At 38.8% G+C, this 20,742-nt stretch overlaps 1 protein-coding gene and 1 long non-coding RNA gene across 3 annotated transcripts in view; both read right to left on the bottom strand.

Annotated features, from left to right (window-relative positions):
- Dpp10 (Dipeptidyl peptidase 10) overlaps positions 1-20,742 on the bottom strand; it is a 289,344-nt gene that overhangs the window by 176,285 nt on the left and 92,317 nt on the right. Inside the window, exons 2-3 of one of the 2 annotated variants that reach the window (XM_076391730.1) lie at positions 9,154-9,315; positions 5,734-5,886 (exon numbers count right to left, since the gene is read on the bottom strand). In XM_076391730.1, coding sequence (XP_076247845.1) covers positions 5,734-5,886; positions 9,154-9,315 — 315 coding nt within the window. The remainder of the gene's footprint in view (positions 1-5,733; positions 5,887-9,153; positions 9,316-20,742) is intronic. The other variant, XM_076391731.1, reaches the window with a different exon arrangement.
- On the bottom strand, positions 14,120-15,093 carry LOC143187515 (uncharacterized). The gene is made up of 4 exons (XR_013003212.1): positions 14,957-15,093; positions 14,697-14,887; positions 14,318-14,580; positions 14,120-14,225 (listed from the first exon to the last, which is right to left on the bottom strand). It is a non-coding gene; the product is annotated as an uncharacterized LOC143187515 (long non-coding RNA).

The raw sequence follows: 20,742 nt of genomic DNA, 5'->3' as shown, positions 1-20,742 counted from the left end.
GAACAAAAATTGGACGTATTAGTTGCTGTAATCCGTAAAATGTACGTAAACATTAATTTTTATTTTTTTGATTATGACGGACCAAGGCAAAAAATGTTGAAATAAATTGAGATTAATGATATGACTCTAGTATGTAATACGAATAATTACAATCGGTAAAACTCACCCATTCGGAGAGGAATTCACCTGCTGCTTGAACACTCGCTCCATTGGGTTACTGTGCCGATCCCGATCATTAGGGGCCGATGCCCAGGTAGCGTCGATCGCAGGTATAAAAACAAGATGTTACACAGTTCAGCGGTGAAATTACGATCGATACTGGCGATTTTTTCCGAAGTCTCTTTCCTCGTGCCCTGACATCCCTCCAGCGCGACTTTTCCGGGTGCAGCTTCGTCGAAATACTCGCATTTGATTTGTTAGTTGACACCAACGAGGTTGGATCTTCTTCGGTTACTTGTTTTAGTGGAGGTAATAGTCTCTTCATCGGGTCGAAAAAGTCGCAAGCAAATTCATGGGGAAAAGCGAAGGCCGTAACGAGTGTCTCGCAGATGTGGCCGTTTATGATCACAGGTATTGCCTTGCCTAGTTCGAAGGAGCCATCCGTACCCGACACCGAAGACCGCGAGGGTCGCGTCGCGCTTACCATGAAAGTCCTTTCGATGCATTCGGACGGATGAAATATGGAATTGCTCGTTGTTAAAAAGCGAGTTGGGGAAACTCTTTTGCCCTTAAACATTTGGTCAACGAATGTCTGGCAGAGACTAATTCGTTGCTGCATCGGGGGTTAAATACATCAATTGTATTCGAATCCCTTTAACTATTTTAATGTCTGCGTCTTGCGACCGAGCCTTGCTTTTTATCACGCTGCACATGTAGTGACCGTACATTTATTCTTATTGTTTGCCCTGCTATCTTTCAAAATATTTTTATGAAACAAAATTGAAAAAGTAAACAGATATTCGTTGAAATATTCCGAAGGAAAAGAAGTATTGCCATTGTATTGAATTTAATTTCCAAGTGGTTTATAAAGGAGGTCCTGATTTTACATGTACCTAAATGCATTTACGTACGTATAAAAGATCCGTCAAATCTTTAATACATGGGTAAGCCTCCCCTATAGGTCGAAAAGGTTTACGAAAATTGGGGAAGAGAGAAACAAACATCGGATGATCACTGTGTCTGTGTACCATAGTAAAATGCTGCCGGTCGCAGGACTCTGATATTGAAGTAACTAAAGAATGAGAATACAATTGCCGTATTTTCTCCTCATCGACGAGTTTGCCTGTCTATGCGCGACATCCGTTGACCAAACGTTTAATGTTCAGAAACATTCCCCAACTGACGTTTTAACAACGGGCAATTCCATATTTCAACCGTCCCAATGCATCGAAAGGACTTCCATGGTAAATGCGACGCGACCCTTGCGGTCTTCTTCAGTCTCGGGTACCCATGGCTCCTTCGAACTTGCAGGGCAATATCTGTGATCATAAACGGCCACATCTGCGAGACACTCGTTACGGCCTTCGCTTTTCCGCATGAATTTGCTTGCGACTTTTTCGACCCGAAGAAGAGACTACCACCTCCACTAAAAAAAGTAACCGAGGAAGATCCAACCTCGTTGGTGGCAGCTACCAAATCAAATTCGAGTATTTCGACAAAGCTACACCCCAAGAAGTCGCGTTGGAGGGATGCGAGGGCACGAGGAAAGAGACTTCGGAAAAAATCGCCAGTATCCATCGTAATTTCGCCACCGAACTATGTAACATCTTTTTATTTACGGAATGCCGCAGAACGTTTCAAAATAGTTGATTGTCGGTCATTAAAAAGTCAAGTGCTTGTTTAGTCAAGTGATCAGTGTTAGTGACCGCGTAGTGTTGTAAATGCAAGGTGTCTTCTTGTGACCTTGGATACCTGCGATCAGCGCTACCTGGCATCATCCCCCAATGATCGGGATCGGCACAACGACCTAATGGAGCAAGTGTTCAAGCAGCAGGTGCATTCCTCTCCGAATGGGTGAGTTTTACCGATAGGAATTACTCATTACTAGAGTCATATTATTAATCTCAATTTATTTAAACATGTTTTGCCTTGGTCCGTCATAATTAAAAAAATAAAAATCAATGTTTCCGTACTTTTTACCGATTACAGCAACTAACACGTCCAATTTTCGTTCATTCTTTATGAAATAAGTATTATTGTATAGTTTTCAATGTTTTGATACACAGTAAAATAACGTACAATCCGTAGGAACTACGAAAACATTGATTTTTATTTTTTTTACTATGGCATTACTTTACTAAATCGGCATTTTGAAACTCTTTTTCCTCGTTTTTTATGTTTTACAACTTTATTAACTATTTTAAAAACCTGAAAAAATTCCAAAATATTTGTCGCGATAGCTAACATGTTGCAGCATTTTTTGTTATAATTTTTCCACCAATAGTTTTAACATAATTGGTCAATTCTGGTCCTTCTTGTCTCTCGTTTTTTATGTTTTACAATTTTGTCAATTAATTTAAAAATCTAAGAAAATTCCACAACATTTGTCGCGATAGTTAGTGTGTCCCTAATTTTTTTCATAATTTTCCATCGAATACTTTAGGAGAAATTTGGCAATAACATGTAAAGGTCTTGAGTTTCTTGTACAAGCCTCGAGCACGGTGAGTAGCAGACGCTCCGCGTAGCTTGTGCCCTGTCGCTGGTCGGCCGAGCGCTCGCTATTCGCGCTCTCTGATTGGTCGGGGTCTTTCGTTAATAACTCGTTAACAAAGCTTCGGAGGATATTTTTGCAAAGGAGAATGTTGTTTAGAATCACCCCAGGAATCTCCCATTTCCGGCTCTCGCACTTAGTTTGGTACACTCTGTATACTAGGTCTGTTATCAACACACATTTGACACCTGCAAAGCGAGTGAACTGTTGACTCTGACAAAATACCAAGTTACGTGGTCACTCGAATTCAGAGCAACGTTCAGAATGGAATGTTGCACATCAAATCGAAATTTACCGGAACGTAAGAAATGTTATATAATTATAATGTTATTATAAATATTTAAATGCTGAAATTTGATTCATTAGTTACTTGAAAATCATTATGTTATATGTAGCTGTATTCATATTGATGATGACTGTAACTAAACGACACAAAAAACAGATGTTAACATATAAAAAAATGTTGAATTTGGAGTAACATTTCAGATGACTTGTGGAGAATCTCCTTTATCATCACCATTTTTTTAACATTCAAAAGAAGAAAACGTAAGTAATTTAAAAGATTAGTAGAAGTGGGACACTCTGTATGGTTGTAAATTATATATATATATTCTATATATGGTTGTAAATTATAGATATATTCTCCACATACTATTCTCATAATACAGCGTGGGCCAAAATTAGCGGTATAATTCGACGGATGTTACGAAGAGTAGTACGTCTCATTTGTTTTACGAAGAATGGTATATATCGACTGGTTACGAAGAAGAATACGTTTCAGCTATACTTACGAAGAGTACAGTATTTTCTCGATAAATGTGAAATCATCGAGACCGGAGACTTATATTTATATTTATCACACAGGTACTACATTCTTTATAGTTTGTCGAACGTAGGAAAAGACAGTTAATCAACGAGAAAGAGGGACTGAGAGTCGAAATAGTTCGGCGAAGATTAAAAGTCGCGTATCGGTGAGACAATACTAATGTATGAGCAAACATTTTTTTAGTTATGGTTCTTTTTTTACATAATTTTTTTTATCCTATTCATGACAATTTTCTAATTAAAATGATACCAACACGATATAATTTGGGTTATATCTACTCATGTTACACACGTAATTCTAGGAAGCCATACGTTTAACGTGCGTCTTCTGCATTCAATAATTAGATGTGAAGTGATATACGCGAGAAATAATGTGTTTATATATGTATAGAATAAAATTGTTTGTATTTAGAAAGGTTTATAGCTTTTACAGAAACAAAGCTCGTAAAAAAGCGAGGCGATACGTTGTTTCACAAGGATACTTATTATTGTTAGCGTTTAACCAAAACTTTTTTGCCCGATATGTACATATACTGGCCAAAGAAACTTTTGGCAAAACGCTAACAATAAGAAGTGCGCTTTGAAAACTACGTGTCGAGTTGTTCTTGGGCGAGTATCATTTCTATAAAAGCTACAGACCTTTCTAAGTAAAAACTATTTTGTTCTATAGATACACATATGCATTATTTCCCCCTTATTTCTCCTCACATCTGGTTATGGAATGGGGACGGCGTATGCAAATTTTAGCATGTTTGGTATCATTTTAATCAGAAAAATGTCATGTATATGATAAAAAAATTGCGTAAAAAGAAAAACGGATAAAAAATGTTCGTTTTTATATTAGGCTCACCGGTACATGACCTTAAATCTTCGCCGAACTACCTCGATTTCCAGCCCCTCGCTCTCGTTCCCTAACTATCTCTTTCTACGTTCGGTAAACTGCAAAGGATGTAGTACCTTTGTGATAACTGTGACTCTCCGGACGTCAGGTCAGGCCGAGGGTTTTACATTTATCGAGAGAATACTGTATTTCACCACATCTCGCCACATGAAGTATCACATTTAGACGCTTATGGCGAAAACTAACACATATTGTTGTGCGTGAAAGAACATTTTTTTTTATATAATATAATTTTTTGTATAATTTTCTCCAGACCTTGTTGTGTTCAGTCATATCATTGTTAGTAGATAACTATCTAGAAAAATAATTGTTATAAACGTGTAATAAAAAACTTTGTTTTTATAAACAAATAAATAAATAAAATAATAACTAAAACAATGTTTATGCATAAAGTTATTTATTGATTATTAAATAGTCATCCAAGTAATAGCATGAAAAAAATAACATTTAACTATAGGTTAATTTATCTAAAAAACCATTTAATTAAAAGTACGTATACCAGATCAGAAGCAAATTCTGATTTTATAGCTAACTGTTCAAATGTGATTCTTGCCATCGCTATAAGCGAAACTTGCTATTGTGCAATGTCAAATACATAAATTCGTAAGTTTTCATAGCAAATGATTGAAATATGCTCCTTTTCGTAAGCAACCATTCATACGAACGTTTTTGTTTTTATTGCTATAAATGGAACATGTTAGTTTCCGTTGGAAATCTTTAGAATGCATTTCTTTTCGCTACAAAAGGTGATAATATATCTCTTTTCGATAAAAATTATATTCCTGTTTCTTTTTCGCGAAAGGTCACGAAACGTGATATTTGGAATCACATTAAAGACAAATATACTCTGCTTCGCAAGACAAATGAGACGTGGCTTTTTTCTTAAAGCACGTCGTATCATATTTAATCATGTGGGTCATATTCAATATAATAAAAATAATCTATTATTTATGTTCCAAATATTACGTATTAGTTTCTGACGAACAAGCTACATGTCGGTATACGCGAACTGAAATATTTAATTCATTAGTATCATTGATTACACTCATTGTATTCGTTTGCAAACCTTAATAATAATGTAATACAGGTAAGTGCTGACAGTCAACACTGTCTGATATTGGTGAAATTGCAGATTAAGTTGTTCCACAACTATAACTTGTGGTTGTTAAGTTGGTCCACGCTATATACTCTCTATATTATCTCATTGTTTAAGTACAATACATTAATAACGTATCTTGCTTTTTAATTATTACACGTAGCACAAAGATATTCAATGAGAAGAAGTCGAAACACTTACAAAGGTTTCATTAGACATTAAACTGCGAATAGTAAAGTTTTCTGGAAAAATATGCAGTAGTGAAATTCCACCCCAACCATCTCTATAACAAATGTGCTGTTCAGTTGCCCATGATCCATTAAACAAAAGAGGTGTTAATTCTCCAGAGAGTACCTGAAAATTTATACACTTTACGTTAACACTTTTTAGAAATACTTATATCAATAAAACGAGTACAGTCAAAGTAAAAAAAAAAGTTATACATACAAACTGAAGGTATTCATCTAAATTCAAAGAAATAGAACTACTGATACGGAAAAGCACTACAAAATGTATTCAAACATTGTACACTGTGAAAGTATATAAAAACTGAATTTGTTTTATTGAAAGAGAGAAAGGAGGATGGTCAAAAATAACGAAAGTTATAGTTCTTCTAGCATCTAAAAGTTTAGTTAGGCATTATTTAAATTTAATTGTTCACTGCGTATTAATTTTAACAAATTTTTTTATGCAACATTTAAGTAGATGATCTGTAATGAAAATCTCATGTATATAACGGTTTAAATACTCAATACTGTTATGGCTACATACAATATTGCCTCGGTACAAGTATATTGTTCAAGGGAGAAGGCGCGACTGTATCGAGAGCTGGATATTATTCGGCCCACCTTTATTTTGCCGTCTTGGCGGCTATAGCAAGGACGAGATACGTATGACAGATACAAGCCATAAACTTAGTTCGGCATGGCTGTGTGGTTTAAGCCAGAATACATGTATTTTTCTCACACTACATCTTACGCACTCTATTCGCGATTTAAATTGATACTTTCAATTGACATATCTGTATACATATGTATAATCATGCGGGGAATGATGATTACGTGAAAGTCAATGACACACAAATGGTAACAGTGTAAAACATTCGTTTATTACCAGGCACTGCGAAAATACTTCAAAGTATTGTCTATAAGAATCTCACTGAACGCAGTGTGTCAGACTGGCTTTTTGAAAAATCGTTCCTCCCTTTTTATTTGCACTGGCATCTTAAGCTCACCCTGATTGGCTAACCCCACACGCAGAGCATTTTACAATCAGGGTTGTTCGTTTTCCGAAATCACTGTCTATTGCTTACGCCCTTAGCGTGATCGGTGGGGCTGTCTCGAACGTGTAACTTTTTTCTTCTCCACGGGACTTTTCTCAGGCCCCCATGCAAGATCCACTTAGTCGAAGGATGATGGGACTGTGCTAAGTGCCCTCTGGAAATCCTTAATTTATGACGCCCACAATTTGCTATTGTGGACATCTTGACTAACTCTACTGAAGTATGCTTAAAAGAAACTCTGGAAAGTGTCTACTCAAAAGTAGCTTCGTCGATGAGAGCGTCATAAATTAAATTAGCCATTTGCACGCCAGATGTATTCTTTTTTGTGCACATGACACGTCGCTACAATCATATTATTGTGAATTTTGGAGAGTCGCCGGCGACTCCTCGTGCACACCGCGAGCTCACGACTGTCGTATCGACATGTTAAACACTAAACACTGAATAATGTAATTTTATTTACAGCATGGATACTTATATCGTTTCGCTAGTAATTCGGTACGTGCTGACATTTTGACAGTTATCAGAAAACTCTGTTAGATTGATGTCTGTTGTCTGCTCCGTGTTCTCATTCTTCGTCACGAGCTTAACAGGCAATGACCACGTACCCGGTGGGTTCGTGAGTTCGAATATTTAAGGATAATTACGGAGTGCTAAAAAATATGTAAATAAAGGAAAACTTATCTAGGGAAAAGTAGATTTTCAACTCAACGTTGAATATGTTGCAACGTTTTCTTGATTCCAAAAAATGCTGTAATGACGTAAATAAAGATTTGTTCAATAAAAAATATGTATTTATGTTTAAAAGGTTATCCAATTATTAATTACACATGCACCGTTGAGCCGACCGAAAGTTATGGCTCGTCCCTGTCCTTCAGTGCGCTGTACCGAGGATGAAAGGCAGGCCGAACAGAGTACCGTTACTGGAATAAGGCTGCAGCCGGTCCTGATGCGCTGCCTTATTCTGAGGTAATATTGTACTGTATCATGCCGTTTCGATGGATACTAGACCGCAGTATAATTACTGTCCATCAGGTGAAGAGTCTTGGCGTTTTTATTAGTCGACTGTGGCAAGGGTAAAAAACGTGGTCTTCATGACAAAAACATAGGGATACCTATAAGAGTACAAATTCTCGAAAAAATATTATCTACACATAGTAGGCTGAATTATGAGAAACTACTCCGTTGTTATGCACAATGTCTTGTAGAGAAAACTATTCAAAATTTGCATAATATGATACGGCGTAAGTATCCAAAGCATATTTTTCCATCGAAATATCTCTTCAAAACTGCAGTCGCAGAGGCCACCAATTAATATAATGACAGATACCTCAAGCCCATATTAGATCCATTGTAAAACGATGGAATTTAAATAATGCAAAAATTTGTACTGTGGTTTGTATGTGTTTAATATTGAGCAGAATTATGTATAGATTTTTCATTTCAGAATTTCTTGATTTTCAGCTAAATGTCGTGCCCTAAAACCTTGCCTTAATTAAGGGATTTTGATAATTTTTTAAAGTACTATACAAATGTCGACTTTGCCTCATAAAACGGTCTTACAATTTTTGCATTTTATGCATTCATTTCGAAGTTATGATTATTTAAAGTCAGCAGTTCTATTCTATTTTTCAGTGTAAATTTTTAGGTGCCTAAAGAACCATGAATTTCGTCATTTTTTAACATTATCCTTCGTAAACCAGTAGTGAATTACTACTAATTTAAATGTATTATTCTACATACTGCTGATATTTTCGACTGTGACGTCTCAGTGACATGTGGCAAATGGGAGTCACAGCGTTTATAGAAGGAGCGGCATGTGGTATACGTTTAAAAATAAAAATCTACAGATTTAGATATTTTTTCCAAAACTAGTTTATTTACTATTGTTTAATGATTAACCAAATAAATACGTATCTCTGTAGTTATATAAATAATTAATCGCAACGCAGATCGTGTAACTTGAGGTTTCAAAGATTTGTTTATTTAAACGACGAACCAGTTGAATGAATTGTATCATCTTAAAAGATATCTATTTCATTTAAAGATCCTTAATTCAAATAGTACCGTTGAGATAAGGAAAAGTGTGCAGGTGTGTACGTACGCGTACACAGTATGCTATAGTATGCGTGTGGAAAATGTATAATCAAGAAAATCACGAGAATCAGAACTCGAAGGGAAAGATCATAAGAAAATCAAGAACCGAAATATTACACAGCTATTTACATTGACCAGTGTTTGCCAACTGCACCACTGCTCTATATTTTTATTTAATGGTGCGTATATAAGTACAGAGATAAGTACATTTAACTTAAGAATATATAAGTACTGTTACGTACCTCAGAAAGTCGTAGCCTTGTACCTTGTACTCTAGGACCTTCATCCGGTGGTGTTAATAAGGCAACCGATGTCACAATCAAAGCTAGGACCGCAACAATCACTAGTAGTGCTATCAATATGCCACGCCAGTTCCTTTGATTTGGGTTTGCTGATACTAGCTCCTATCACAAAGGTACTTACTAATGCCAATGTCAAATAGCATTCATTATAACATACAGAGTATCTCCGTGTAATCAACGTGCACGAAAATCTCGAAAAGTAGCAAATACTAAAAATTAATATTTCAGGTAGGAGTTACTTTGCACAAAAAGTATCATCTTTTGTGATCATATTTCTTGTTTTTGATAATCATTCAAGTTATTTTGAAGACTATTTTAACTCTTTAGGATATAACTATATCTTTAAGTTTTAATTAATACAGAAGTTTTGATACTTTGTATTTTATAACATATACAATAGTTCCGAGTTAATTAGCCATAGTTTGGGACTAAATCTGGTCGCCTATTTCACAATCAGAAAATTTAGTTCCATGAATTCTTCAATATTTTCTTTCACCGAGTCACTCGCCTCAGAGTGAGTACACATGTAGAGTAATAAAGAATGAGCGCGAGTGACACATCGACATCTGACACGAGCAGGGTAGTATGAAACCTGCCGGTAGATAAGGCCGCGAGGTAAAGAGGGAACTTTTCGAATGGGCTGGGGATTCCTAGTAATCACTGGTTGGTGAGACAATCCCCACCACATTCAACATCCCTGGAAACGAGCTAAAGTAACGAATACAGAGTCCCGTTTAGGCGGGTTACATTTGTTTATTTTAAATACGTTTTGCAGGAGATATTTGACGAAATCAGCTCTAAGAACTGGGAAGGTCAATTATGTCGTGAGAATTCTGGCCAACTATCCCAGGATTACCGGATTTCCTTTGGTACATGCTTACAGTATTGCGATATGTCGGAATAGAATGACTTCCAGCGACGTCAAAGAGTAGAGGAGTAGGCGTACCGCAGGCAATGCAGTTAAGGGCCTAGGATCAGATACGTCAGGGCGGTGACATTACCGACAAAATTAGGCAAAAACAGAGGTTTACGCGCTGACGCTTTACGTCCTTATATTGAAAGATTTTGAGATGGAAAAGGACTCATTCGATAGAGGAAGGTTCAATCTAGCCCGCGCTGGTCATTATTTAATCAGATTCTGCTGATGTTCAGTAATATGAGTGTTCAAAGTAAAGCAAAAATCGACAAATTCACAGCCATGAAATCTAAGCATTTTAAGCTAATTTAGAGATTGTTCTGAGCGAAATCATGACCAGCGCGGGCTAGATTGATCCTTCCTCTATCAAATGAGCCCTTTTCCAGCTCAAAATCTTCCAATATAAGGACGTAAAGCGTCAGCGCGATTTGACAGTGCTTTTTGCCAGGTTAGAGATAAAACAGAGTAAAAAACTGACAAGTTTAGTTCCGCTTGAACACACCAGGCAGCGCCTAATCAGGAGGCCCGTGCTGCCCTGAGTTGGCACGCGAGTTTCGAGAATTTGACGCACTACTACACATGCAACTATACGAGCTGCGTGTTTCGTTCATGTCCCACAAGAAGTCCCATGAAAAGTCATTCCGAGTGACATTGTAAAGGTTCGAACAGAAAGTGAGCTCGGCGGTTCGGACTGCTTCGGACGGCTTCGGAAAGATTCGGAAAGAAGCTTGAAACGCTTCGGCAAGCGCAACACGGCACAAGCAGTCTTTTTGATATTATACACTGCCGGACAAAATGATAGGACATTTGATATATTTGTATATTTCATATAACACAATAAAATATATGTACATATTACTCACTCTATATATTAGATATGTTCTTCAAAGTATCCATATAGAATTGCAAGTTTGTATCTTGTACACGAAAGAAATGCGAGGAAGAAATGTAAGCATGGGCCGACTTTGCTCGGTCAAATTGATAGGACGCATGTAATATTTTCTGTTATTATGTACTCTGGCAGTAATCTATCAGCAGTGACTACAAGCAGACGAGCAAATCTTTCATTTATCTACAATATTTGTGCCATTAAAGTTAAAATGGGTCGTGGAAAACAATTAGACAAAAGTGAAACCGACCGAATTCTGTTATTGCGGTCACAAAATCAAACTATTACGAAAATTGCGAAGTTATTAAATAGAAGCCGTCACGTTGTGTATAACTTCTTAAAAAATCCACAAATCTACGGAAAAAAGAAAAGTACTGGCAGACCTCGTGCTACAACAGAACGCGACAGACGGGCCATATGTAGCTTCTAATTATAAGGGAACTGCAAGAAAAATTGCTGAAGAAGCAGGTGTTTCAGCTAACGTAAGAACTGTGCAACGTATTCTCCAAAGCAGTAAACAAATTAAACGAAAAAAATTGAAAAGAAAACCTCCTCTAAGTGAGCAACATAAGGAAGCCCGTTTAAAGTTTGCTCGCGAGCATGTTTTGTGGAAAAAAAAGTGGAGAAATGTGATATTTAGTGACGAAAAGAAATTTAATTTGGACGGTCCTGATGGCTGGAATTATTATTTCCACGATCTACGGAAAGAAGAACAATATTTAAGCCGTCGACAAATGGGTGGCGGAAGTGTCATGGTGTGGGCCGGTATAGGATATCGGGGAAAAACTGACATAAATTTTTTATCAGGCCGTGTAAATAGCAAAAAATATATTGAATTAATAGATGATCAACTAAATAAGCACGCGACTCGTATTGCAGGCAGTATGTTTATTTTTCAACAGGATAATGCTGCAATACATACTGTAAGACTTGTTAAAGCTTATTTTATTTCTAAGAATGTGACATGCCTCGAGTGGCCGGCCCGTTCATCCGACCTTAATATTATAGAACATATATGGGCAGAACTTTCAAGAAACGTTTACGAGAATGGAAAACAATACAAAGACGTAACGGAATTAAAACAAAGTATCGTTACAAATTGGAGTCTTTTAAGACAAAAACATATTAAAAAACTGTTTAAATCAATTCCTAATCGCTTAGTAGATGTAATACAGCGAAAAGGTGGTCTTACATTACTCATTCGATAGAGGAAGGTTCAATCTAGCCCGCGCTGGTCATGATTTCGCTCAGAACAATCTCTAAATTAGCTAAAAATGCTTAGATTTCATAGCTCTGAATTTGTCGATTTTTGCTTTACTTTGAATACTCATATTACTGAACATCAACAGAACCTGATTATATAATGACCAGCGCGGGCTAGATTGAAGCTTCCTCTATCGAATGAGTCCTTTTCCATCTCAAAATCTTTCAATATAAGGACGTAAAGCGTCAGCGCGTAAACCTCTGTTTTTGCCTAATTTTGTCGGTAATGTCACCGCCCTGACATATCTGATCGTACCCCCTTAATTTGGGTATCACAGATTCCGATACCACATCGGCAGCCTTTCAAATTAGGCGTCGCCTGGTTTGCAAATGCTCAACTAAATTTGTCACAGTTTTTAATCTGTTTTATCGATAACCCAGCCAAAAGCAATACTGTTGTATGGTTTTACGGCCTGATACTTTTAGTCCTTATATGACAACATTTTGAACTGGGAAAGGGTTCATTCGATAGAAAAAAGTACAACACAGCGCAGTCAACTCGCGATTTCGTTCAAAACACTATCTAAATTACATAAAAATGCTTAAATTTCCATAGCTGTCAATGGTAGATTTTTGCTCTACTTTACAATACTCGTATTACTAAATATCGGTAGAATTTCGTTAAATCGCGAGTTGACTGCGCTGCATTGAACTGTTTTCTTTCGAATGAATCCATTCCCAGTTTAAAATCATCTCATATAAGGACGAAAAGTGTCAGGCCGTAAACCCCTGTTTTTGCCTAATTTTGTCGGTAATGTCGCCGCTCTGACATATCTGATCGTACCCCCTTAAATACTGTGCTGTACCCCCACTCTTCTATTCGATGACGTCACTGGAAGACATTTTGTCCCGGCACATTGCAATACTACGTGCTCATCTTTCTATTTAGGTCACCTGATACCCTAATCATTACAAATATATTATAATAACGTTATATATCTTATCAATAACTTATACTTAATTATCATATTTAGAGTAACTATTTGGTATCAAGCATAAACGACAGTAAATTAATTCTTGACCAGCGAATGCTTGGTTACACATGACTCGATGCGGTATTTATTGGCGGTACACACACGAGTGCATCACTGTCCGCTGTTCGGGATAAAATTGGAATATTTTGTTAATTAAAAGTTTTGACATGGCGCAAGTCTCAAAATTAATATCTTGTCGCTATAACTGGTTCATCTTATTCCTTCACAATTTCTTACACTCGTAAAGAACAAAAGCGAACCGATAAGCATATTTCTTCTCATCTAACCGTTGAAATTGCAATTTCAGCGTATTCTCCTTTTCACGCACCAAACTCGAACCATTAATGTGGCAATCAAAATTACTAATATAAACTGTGTGCGGAATTTTACCTAACTATGTGTATTGACCACACAATTTACATTAATCAACTAAACCTGACAGCATATTTCAAAGTCACTGAAATCAATAAGATGTTCCCTATTAGTAAGATGTTTCATACGGAAGTTAGTTTCCGATTTTTTGTTCAACCACGTAATTTCCTCGCATGCAATTTGTAAACCACTCTTGACACCCCTCCTAGATATCCTAAATAGTATCGGAAACATTATCCGAGAAGTTAAATTTCACACAAAAGACGATTAACTCTGCAAGTCTCCTACATAACCTTCCCCGTACATAGAATTTCCTCATATAGAAACTTTGTCAAATTCTCGCTCATCTTCTTATTTATGAACATCCCCAAGGTATCAGTTTCAGCTTGAGTAATATTAGTGAGAAGTTTCAATTTCAGTAATATTACAATATATTTATGGCTGCCTAACACTTAAATTTTATTTGTCTAGTAACTATACATGTAAATGTGTCAGATTACTCGGAAAGAACGACTCAAGCTTTACTCGACTCGAACAACCAAACCGAGCCTCCTGGGTGTGGCATCTGGTCCATTGGACGTCTTAACGTCTCTAATACCTAGAACAAAAATCGGCGGAAATGCGCCGTCTAAATACGAGTAACTCGCACTAGATACGTCTAAGCCGACTCCAGGCAACGAGCAGTCGTACCTTTTGGGAGGAGGACGCGATACCTCGCTGCACAGGGCAAGGTAGTGCAGTGGACTGTATTACCCATAGTTCTTCGCAATGAATAACTGTCGTCTAGCGAGCGTAAAGAGAAGAGGTGGCCTCTTCTCTGCGCTCTGTATCCTGTTAGGCGGATTTCCTCGAACGAAGCTCAGTGAAAACTGTGCTTCGTGAGACGGGAAAACCACGTTTACTAGCTGGGCTAGTCCCGGTGGCTGATAACGGCAACGTATCTCGACTATGCCCTATAACACAGCGTCCACTCCATTCGTGTGCATCTATTCGTCATGCAGGGGTTTTGTCTGGACGGGACAGTAGAGCAATACGACGGAGGAGTAAAACCTGCCTCACTAGTGTGTACCTTGTGAGCACGCCGCTAACCAGTAGTCATCCAATGACTGATCCTTGATGTTCTCATTCCGAATAACAATCGCCAGGAATCAAAGTGATTTTTTCGGGCTTGCCACGAAAACCCGTGTCTCTTTATAGCACGAGGTGCTTTATCTGAGGCACGCAAAATACGTGTTTCACTCAGAACAAATATGCAGATCGCTAGAGACAGAGAATTGAGCGTCTATTATCGGCTATGAAACCTCGATTTGGTAACCAAAGAGCACTCACTGAGGTGTACTCAATAGAGGATCTTCGTAGAATGACTGCTGAAAATCGGCAGGCATCTCGCGCAAGCGCGAAATACTAATTAGCCGCTATGCGGCGCTTGCTGTCTTTAAATTTCTCTGTTTCTATTCTATTACTTGTTCTCTCTCTCGCTCACTCTCTTTCTCTCAGGGGCTCTAACATCCCCACTCGACGTCAGGCCTGAAATTGAACAGTTGATACAAAATCGTTCGCTCGAGCAACTTCAACTGTAATAACCGAAAAGAGTCATACGTCGCTTTTACCGTGTCTGTTATAAGCGCAACGGAATTTTCTACCGAAGACACCTTCGGTAGGTCACGTATGCTAAGAACAATTGTTGTCGCGGACAAGGTAAAAGCTCATTATAGCTCCACTTTTAAACAGTAGTAGAAAAAACAATGGAAGATAAAGAAGTTCAGCTAAGAATCGAAAATACTTCTAATCAAGAAGTATATATCTTAAAGCAATAACATTCAAACCAGTATATAATAAAGTTATTAGAGATTTTAACACTATGAACAGTAAACAATTAATAGACAGACATTAAAACAGACACACACTCAGACATTAAAAGTGTTAGTCTGGAATTGTAGAAGCATCAAGAGGAAGAGATCAGAATTAGAAGAGTTAGTGTTGAGGATTAATTATTTTGTGTGCATGTTTAAAGGCGTGTACCTACAAGTTTGTATGTTTTTTCATACTTGACCAACTTCAAGTGATACAAGGTTGTTGCGCCATGAGGTTGCATGTGAAATTGCATTCGTTATTTTATATTACCTTACTTTTAATATTATGTAATTAAGTGCAATGTGATATCATTATTTTATTATAATTATTGAAATACATTTATTTGTGTTGGTGCAAACCTGAGTTGGTGGATATGTTCCCTAGAACAGTATTAAATTCGTAACAGTTAGCCAATAATGCAGATATAATGCATGGAAATATGGCTCACAGAGACAGACAGTTTAGAACTATCCGATTTTAATTGTTCAGTCCTAAGGACTTTGTTGAAAGTACACCGATTTCTAGACTTATAAGAGCATTATAAAACCCGCACCATCGGACCATGTTTTAGTTAAACACCACATCTGTTTCGGCTTAGAATCGAAGTTTAGCAATTATTTTCTAAACGAACACCTTTCGACTCTGCGTCGCGTTTATGACCACCCCCAATAAACGCAGGACACCGCGCGTTCCGTACCGTTAGGTCAGGGTTTTTCCACCGATCGCGAATTCCCTGACCACCATTTTTAGCTGCGGAAAATGTAAGCAGCCCCGCACCAATAGAAATTAGTCAAGCTCCTGATTGGTCGACCGATGCCAACAAAATTCAGTATATAAGAGACATTATTGAGACACTAGAGAGACACTATTCCGACATCAATCAGACACGAGACATTCACCATTCATTCGTGACACGAATACTCAAACACGCGACGTGATCTGTAGAAGTGTAATTAAATCGTTGTGATTCGTTAACCAATTGATTCTCTCATCCACGACCTGCCACTTTCCATGAGGATCTCAATCAAGCCGATTGAGTCATCCAGCATCCCGTGCATCGCCAGGATCAAACGTATTGGGCCTTACAACCCCGATAGACTCCTAAATTGCGGTGCATAAGGGACGCAACATTTTGGTCCTTCGAGCCGGATTCAGTGCCTGTGGAAAACTTGGGTCCAATTCAATCACGACATCAAGGGTAGATTCGGCTGGGCAGGCAGTGCATCACCCTTGGACATCACTACATCACGTCGCCACGGCAGCAGATCAGCAAGAGGTTGGAACTTCCAACACGGGGATACTGACAAGCAGCATCCAGGTCACCTTCACGTAGCTGACCAAAGGAAACATCACGGAACACACAGCCGTCAAGTCACCTTCGCATAGCTGACCAAAGGCAATCTCACGCAGCATCCAGGTCATCGTCGTACAGCTGACCAGAGGACTTCACGCAGAAGCAGAACTAGACTTCACCCGGTGGTACTGTAGAACGGTGAGTCTTTCATACTCGTTAAACGCGCTATCCTTTCCGTGGTTCTATTTACCATTCCTTAACAACCATGGCTTGTGAGGGAGACGCAATAATCGAAAGAGACCTGATTAGGAAACGTGCCGCGATGAAAAGTAAACTAACGAAGTTTACGAAGTACATTGATGAATTCAATGCCATAAACGACGGGGGTGTACCTGGGTTGCGCATACGTCGCGAAAAAATGGATCACGACTTTCAAACGTTTGAAACAATTCAAAATTCGCTCGAAATGCTCGCGTCGGACGACATGCATGAACAACGTCTCAACGAACGGGATGAATTCGAAGAAACTTATCTTAGATATATTACACGCTCACAATTACTCATAGAATCGCTGGAAAAATCGCAAGCCGTAACACAACCACAGCCGATGATGTTGCAATCCGCGCACGATTCTGCCCCTACCGATTCGATGGCCGCGCCAAGCAGTAATAATGCACTACCCATATCACAATCACCGTTAACCGTTTCGTCCGACTTACACGTAAAATTACCGACCATGCATTTACCAAAATTTAGTGGTTCTTATGAAGCATGGCCGGGATTCTCCGACGCGTTTCGCTCCGCAGTACACGAAAATCCCAGTTTCCGTGATACTCAAAAACTTATCTATCTCCGATCATGCTTAACCGGAAAGGCAGCGGAGAAAATAGAATCACTCGAAACCACATCAGCGAATTATTCAGTCGCATGGAAGATTCTGGATACTTATTATAACGACCCCTCAATCATTATTAACAACCGGATTCAGGCAATTTTTGAATTACCTACTCAATCGCGGTCCAATGTTGGCTCCTTAGGTGATTTAGTGGATCAAGCTACAAAACATTATCGCGCGTTAGAGGCATTAAACAAACCATTTTTAGAAGCATTTCCGATTTACGCTATAACATCAAAACTTGACGAACCGACGCGATTGAAGTGGAAAGAACGGACTCACGGAAGCGTTCTGCCGACCATGACAGAATTGCTTGAATTTCTACACGATCATCGAAAATTATTAGAATACACGCGTGAACGATCTAATAAAGTGGCGACCGCGTCACACCATAGGCCAGAAGTCAAAGCACATGGATTCTCAAAGCCAAGTGCTAAGACAAATTTCGCGTACGCCACAATGGATGTCCACTGCAATTTGTGCAAGGACAATCATTTCACCTCAAACTGCACAAAGTTTAAAAATATCACGGTCAATCAACGGCTGGAATTGGTAAAAAACGCTGGTTTATGCATAAATTGCTTACGCCCGAACCATTCAGCCAAAAACTGTCGCTCGGGTTCATGCAAACAATGTAATGGACGTCACCATACATTGTTACATAAAGAACCGAATATTGAGGAGCAGACCTCGACTCGGGTAAACGCATCGGTTCTGAGCGCGAACATCAAGTCAGAAACTATACTGTCAACCGCTATTGTCCATATCGTGGATAATAAGGGTCAACTTCAACCGTGTCGAATGTTAATAGATTCAGGTTCCCAATCACACTTTTTAAGTGAACGCACCGCATTACGTTTAGGATTACCACGTAAAAGGATAAATATCCCAGTAATAGGCATTAACCGGGGTACGACTAACATAAAGCATTCTGTTACCACTACAATTCGATCGCGCATCAATAAATTCCGGACCGACGCCACGTTTTTAGTAATTGAACACATTACAGAAATGTTACCGTCTCGAATTATTGCAATAGAAGAACTTTCAATTCAACATTCAACATTCCTGCAGAAATAGACGGTTTAATAGGTGGAGAACTATTTTTACAATTATTATGCGTAGGACAAATTAGGTTAAATCACAACGCGATCGCGCTGCAGAAGACGCAATTCGGATGGATTCTTGCAGGTAGAGTCACCGCACTTCAATCTACACACCCCGTACGTTGTAATTTAGCAAAAGAAAGTATTCACGATCAACTCGCGAAAATTTGGGAATTAGAGGAACCGTATCACAAGGCAATATATTCTGTCGGAGAACGCAAGGCAGAACAGCACTTTGTCTTGAACACCACACGCGACGCGCAGACTGGACGTTACGTAGTTCGGTTACCTATAAAGGATAACGTACCAGCGCTCGGGGAACCCTATTCAATGGCGAAACGACGGTTCTGTTCTTTAGAACGAAATTTCTCGAAAAACGTGGATCTCAAAGTTCAATATCTTGAATTCTTAAACGAATATCTTCGGTTAGGACACATGACGCTGATCGAGAACTCTTCAACGGACGACGGATATTATTTACCTCACCACGCGATCATTAAACAATCGAGTTTAACAACAAAATTACGGGTAGTATTCGACGCGTCCGCCAAAACCTCAACGGGAACATCTCTTAATGAGCATCTGCTAGCTGGCCCAACAATACAAGAAACATTATACGCTTTGCTTATTCGCTTTCGATCCCATTCCTATGTGTTAACCGCAGACATAGAGAAAATGTACCGTCAAGTGTGGGTTCATCCTGATGACCGTAAATATCAAAAAATACTATGGCGAACCAACACTAACGATCCCATTCAAACATACACTCTCAATACAGTCACATACGGCACTTCCGCCGCTCCGTTTTTAGCCATACGCACTTTGCAGCAACTTGCCATAGACGAGGGAAAGCAATTCCCACATGCCGCGCGAACCTTACGCGAAGATTTTTATGTAGATGATCTGTTGACAGGCGCGAACTCGCGAGAAGAAGTCAAATTAATTCGCGACGAATTGACTCAGGTATGCGAAAAGGGTGGTTTCAAATTAAGACAGTGGGCCTCCAATGATCAATCACTGGTTGACACATTGGACGACTGCACAGACGCTACACATTTACGACTCGACTTAAACAACACAATAAAGACGCTCGGTATAGATTGGAACCCACGACACGATAAAATCACGTATAGTATTAAACACATCGACCATAAAGCGCGCGTCACGAAACGGAACATTCTCTCATTAACAGCCTCACTTTTCGATCCTCTCGGACTGTTAGGTCCCATAATCATCCGGGCAAAGGTCTTGCTACAGCACATATGGAAATTACAATTAAATTGGGATGAATCAGTTCCAATCGACATTCACACTAAATGGACTAGCTTCTGCAGGGAACTAGAATTAATAAATAAAATCTCAGTTTCAAGACCGCTGGCATTAAAGGGCCATGTGAAATTACAATTGCATGGCTTCTGTGATGCAAGCGAACAGGCATACGGTGCGTGTTTATATATGCGTTCCGTAGATCAGAACCGTACCGTAGATACACAGCTAATTTCGGCAAAATCTCGCGTGGCTCCTCTAAAAACGATAACGTTACCTCGTCTCGAGCTATGTGCTGCACATTTATTATGTCAATTATATCAAACCACGGTCCAATCATTACGTCGAATCTCGTTTGAAAAAATCACCTTTTGGTCTGACTCAACGATTACGTTGCATTGGATAAAAACTCCATCTCACACATTAAAAACCTTTGTAGCGCATCGGATAACTGACATTCAAAACATATCAAACAACATAGAATGGCGTCACGTCCCGTCATTAGACAACCCAGCCGACCTGGTATCCCGCGGTTTGACAACTCAAGAATTGTTACACAATGACCTGTGGTTTCACGGACCGCCCTGGTTAAGAAACGATGATTCCCAATGGCCGGAGTCTGTTTTAGAGCCGATCGACATACCCGAAACGCGACCGGTCGTCACTCTATCCTCACACACTATCAATGAAGAGATATTTG

This window comes from Calliopsis andreniformis, unplaced genomic scaffold (assembly GCF_051401765.1).
Source record: "Calliopsis andreniformis isolate RMS-2024a unplaced genomic scaffold, iyCalAndr_principal scaffold0048, whole genome shotgun sequence".
In the NCBI taxonomy this organism is placed as follows: domain Eukaryota; kingdom Metazoa; phylum Arthropoda; class Insecta; order Hymenoptera; family Andrenidae; genus Calliopsis; species Calliopsis andreniformis.
Note: the sequence above shows the minus strand (reverse complement) of the source record. Positions and strands in the feature narration are given on the sequence as shown.